The 3532-nt window shown below is 29.4% G+C and overlaps 1 protein-coding gene across 1 annotated transcript; it reads left to right on the top strand.

The window, feature by feature from the left end:
• The first annotated feature begins 2193 nt into the window (after positions 1–2193).
• On the top strand, positions 2194–2601 carry LOC127122454 (extensin-like). The gene has a single exon (XM_051052792.1). It carries the CDS (start codon positions 2194–2196, stop codon positions 2599–2601), a length of 408 nt encoding a protein of 135 aa, XP_050908749.1.
• Positions 2602–3532: the final 931 nt, after the last annotated feature.

Here is a 3532-nt window from a genome sequence, read left to right as displayed (position 1 = left end):
ATTAATGTTGTTAGCTAGTATGATTCACGATGTAACTTATGATATGAAACCATACAAAAAGAGTGGTGATATCAAACAAACGGAAAATTTACTTTTATTTTCTATTTGTTTTATTTCACTACTATAATATATAAAACCTCTAAAAGACAAACATATTATTGAAATACCTGAAAAAATTAATATGTCCATAATAATAAAAATAAAAATATATTGGGTGGAAATGTGATGAGGTGAGTATTAAGGTACCCGTATCTGCGCTTATACTAGTTTATTTTTGTGATTAATAGTTTGTATCCATATCGATACCCATTTTATGGATTTTTATCCTATTAATTGTAGATAATTTTTGCGGGTGTCCACTGGGGTCAAATTATCACCCTTACGGCTAATAAAGCAAGATATACAAGTTGCACAAAGTCCTGTATGAACTCAAACAAACTCCAAGAATTTGGAATAAGAAAATAGATGGGTTTTTAAGAGAGAAAGAGTTTGTAAAGTGCACAACGGATCATAGAGTATATGTTAGAAGAAGAAAAAGTGAATTGCTCATACTTTGTCTATATGTCCTGTTGATAACAGGAGCTGCAATAAGGAGATTGAAGATTTCAAATGTGACGTGAGCAAGGAGTTTGAAATGTCTGACCTGAACATCATCTTATATTTTTTTGGTATTGAATTCTATAAGAGTAGTAGAGGCTTGATGATGCATTAAAGGAGATATGCAAGTGATATACTACAAAATTTGAGATGGAGGATTGTAATGCAGCTTCAACACCAAATGAACCAAGACTGTAATTAATGAAGGATTCAAATAAAGATGATGTTGATCCAACACAATATAGAAGACTCGTTGGATCATTGAGATACCTCTGTCGCATAAGGCTTGATCTAATATATAATGTAGCCAGGGTGAACCTACTATCATGAAGAATCATGGAACAATAATCATAAAGATTGATAACATGTATGCTATCAATTTAGCCAAGAATTCGATAGCACATGGAGGAAGAAAACACATTGAGATGAGATTCCACTATCTTAGAGAGCAAATAATACATGAGAAACTGAATTTAGAACGCTGCAAAATTGAGAATTAGATTGTAGAAATCATGACCAAGGCTGTGTAGGTAACCATGATGAATGTAGATAGCTTAGACACAATGAATTAAGTGGCATGATAAATATTTAATTATTTGTGTTAAGCTTGATTATAGATGCAGGATTTGACAGTCGAAGCAACATGTATTTGATAGAGTCGAATACAGTGTGTAATAGTCAAAACTGCATGTATTCAACATAGTCGAATACAACATGTCGAATTTAGTTAGTTTGAGATTTCTCAATGTGTAAGTAATCTCATTATTTAAGACCCTCGTATTTGAAAGATACATCAATACATTCTTTTTCTCTTCCAAAAAAAATTACATTCTCTCAATACTATCTTCTTTCCTAACTCCAAAATTGCTTCTCTTCAAATTATTATATGTACGAATGATCTTGTAACTAAGGGTATAGTTGAATCACTAGAGTGAAGAGTGTAAAACAAAATTTTTCTTTAATTCAAATTGAATCTTGTTCATTAAGATTATTTATGCTAACTAAGTTAAGGTTTGTTTGTGGGATATATTTTAAAGATAAAGGTTGTGTAATTAAAAATGGGATTTATCCCAATAATATTTAGAAATTAAACTAGTATTAATGATGATAGCTAGTATGATATATGATGTAACTCATGTTATATGAAACCATACAAAATGAATGGTGATATCAAACAAAAGGTTAATGCTAGAATTTACCTTTATTTTTTTATTTTTTTATTTTTTTATTATGCTACTATCATATATGAAACCTCAAAATGACAAACATATTGTTGAAATATCTGATATTCATTTTCTTAAAGTGGAAAACGTCTCTATCTGTCCCTTTAACCACAAATAGCAATAGAGAGTCCATCACATTCATTCAGTCCACAACTTCTATTTTAGTGTTTCCCATCAATAGAAGCTGAAAACACATGCTCATTTTCTTTCGTTTTCCATAAGTTTCAACACAGAGTTTGTGATATTATGATTGATTATCTCTATAAAGTTAACGGAGAAATGAAATAGGAATTGAAATATCAATCTGATCACATTATTTTGTCGTATTTTGTAAGTAGTGATGTTTAGGGTTCTTCTTCTTGCATTCGTCTTCATGGCGAGAGCTGAGGAGCGTCTTCAGCTACCTTCCCCTCCGATTCGAATAATAATCTCACCGGTATATACTCCTCCACCACCACCTTCCCCTCCAAATTCATTTATCATCGTACCACCAACATACAGTCCTCCACCTCCACCTCCATATTTACCTCCACTTCCACCTCCACCTCCATATTTACTTCCACTTCCACCTTCATCTTCCCTTCCACCTCCAGCTTCTGTGACGCATTCTCGACATTTTGCAAAGTTATTCATTTTAATAGCTTTAGCAGTTGCATTTGGGCTATATAGTGTTACAGTTGTCATTTGGATATTGTACAAACTGTGTGGATGGTGGTATAGCTCTAGACAAATGAATGTAGATTGGGAGACGCAACGTACTGCTTCAGTACAGATGGTATAGTTCTAGACAACTGAAAGCAGATCTGGAGGCGCGACGTATTACATCAATGAACCAGCTCCTTTGACATTTAGTAGTCTCATTTTCTTTCGTTTTCCTCCTTGTGAATATATAGGTAATTCTAATAATATGTATATATAACTCTTTTTTTTTCTATGCAACTTCCTCAACTATATTGATTATGCTAGCTTAGTTAACTTTTGATGCTTTTTCTTATCATGAAAACTAGTCTCATGATATAAAGCTTATGGAAAATTGATATATGATATATGATTTCAATTGATATATCTGCAACAATTAAATAAAGCTATGATTTCAATTCTTCTTCTATTATACTCCCTCTGTATTTAATTATAAATTATTTTTGATTTTTAACAAATATTAAAAAATTTAATAATTGTACTGTTAAAAAGAAGAATTATGATTTTTTTACAAAATTGTTCTTTATTATTTATTAATGATATTGAAAAGTCAAATTGATATAATTGAAAGAATAAGAAATAATAAATATTTAAAGATATAATAAAAAAATAATATTAATGATTTATTTATATTATAAAATGATTTATATTGTGATATCAATTTTATTTTGAAACCGACTGATAATAAAAAAAAGGGACTATAATCAATAATCATTGCCCCAAAACCATATAATTTTCTTTATACTATAAAATGACATGTTAAACTAACCGTGGTTTATTTTATTCTTTCATTATAACTAAAAACTATTAAGGCAATTTCTTCAGAACCGGAGTTAGCTATTATTAGGAAAACTTGAGGATAGATGTGTTCAATTGTCACTTTACGTGTCATTGGATAAAGTTTATATATATATATATATATATTATATATATATATATATATATATATATATATATATATATATATATATATATATATATATATATATATATATATATATATATATATATTT

Source organism: Lathyrus oleraceus, chromosome 2 (genome assembly GCF_024323335.1).
Source record: "Lathyrus oleraceus cultivar Zhongwan6 chromosome 2, CAAS_Psat_ZW6_1.0, whole genome shotgun sequence".
NCBI classification, from domain to species: domain Eukaryota; kingdom Viridiplantae; phylum Streptophyta; class Magnoliopsida; order Fabales; family Fabaceae; genus Lathyrus; species Lathyrus oleraceus.
The sequence above is the reverse complement of the archived record's forward strand: the minus strand, read 5'-3'. Positions and strand labels throughout refer to the sequence as shown.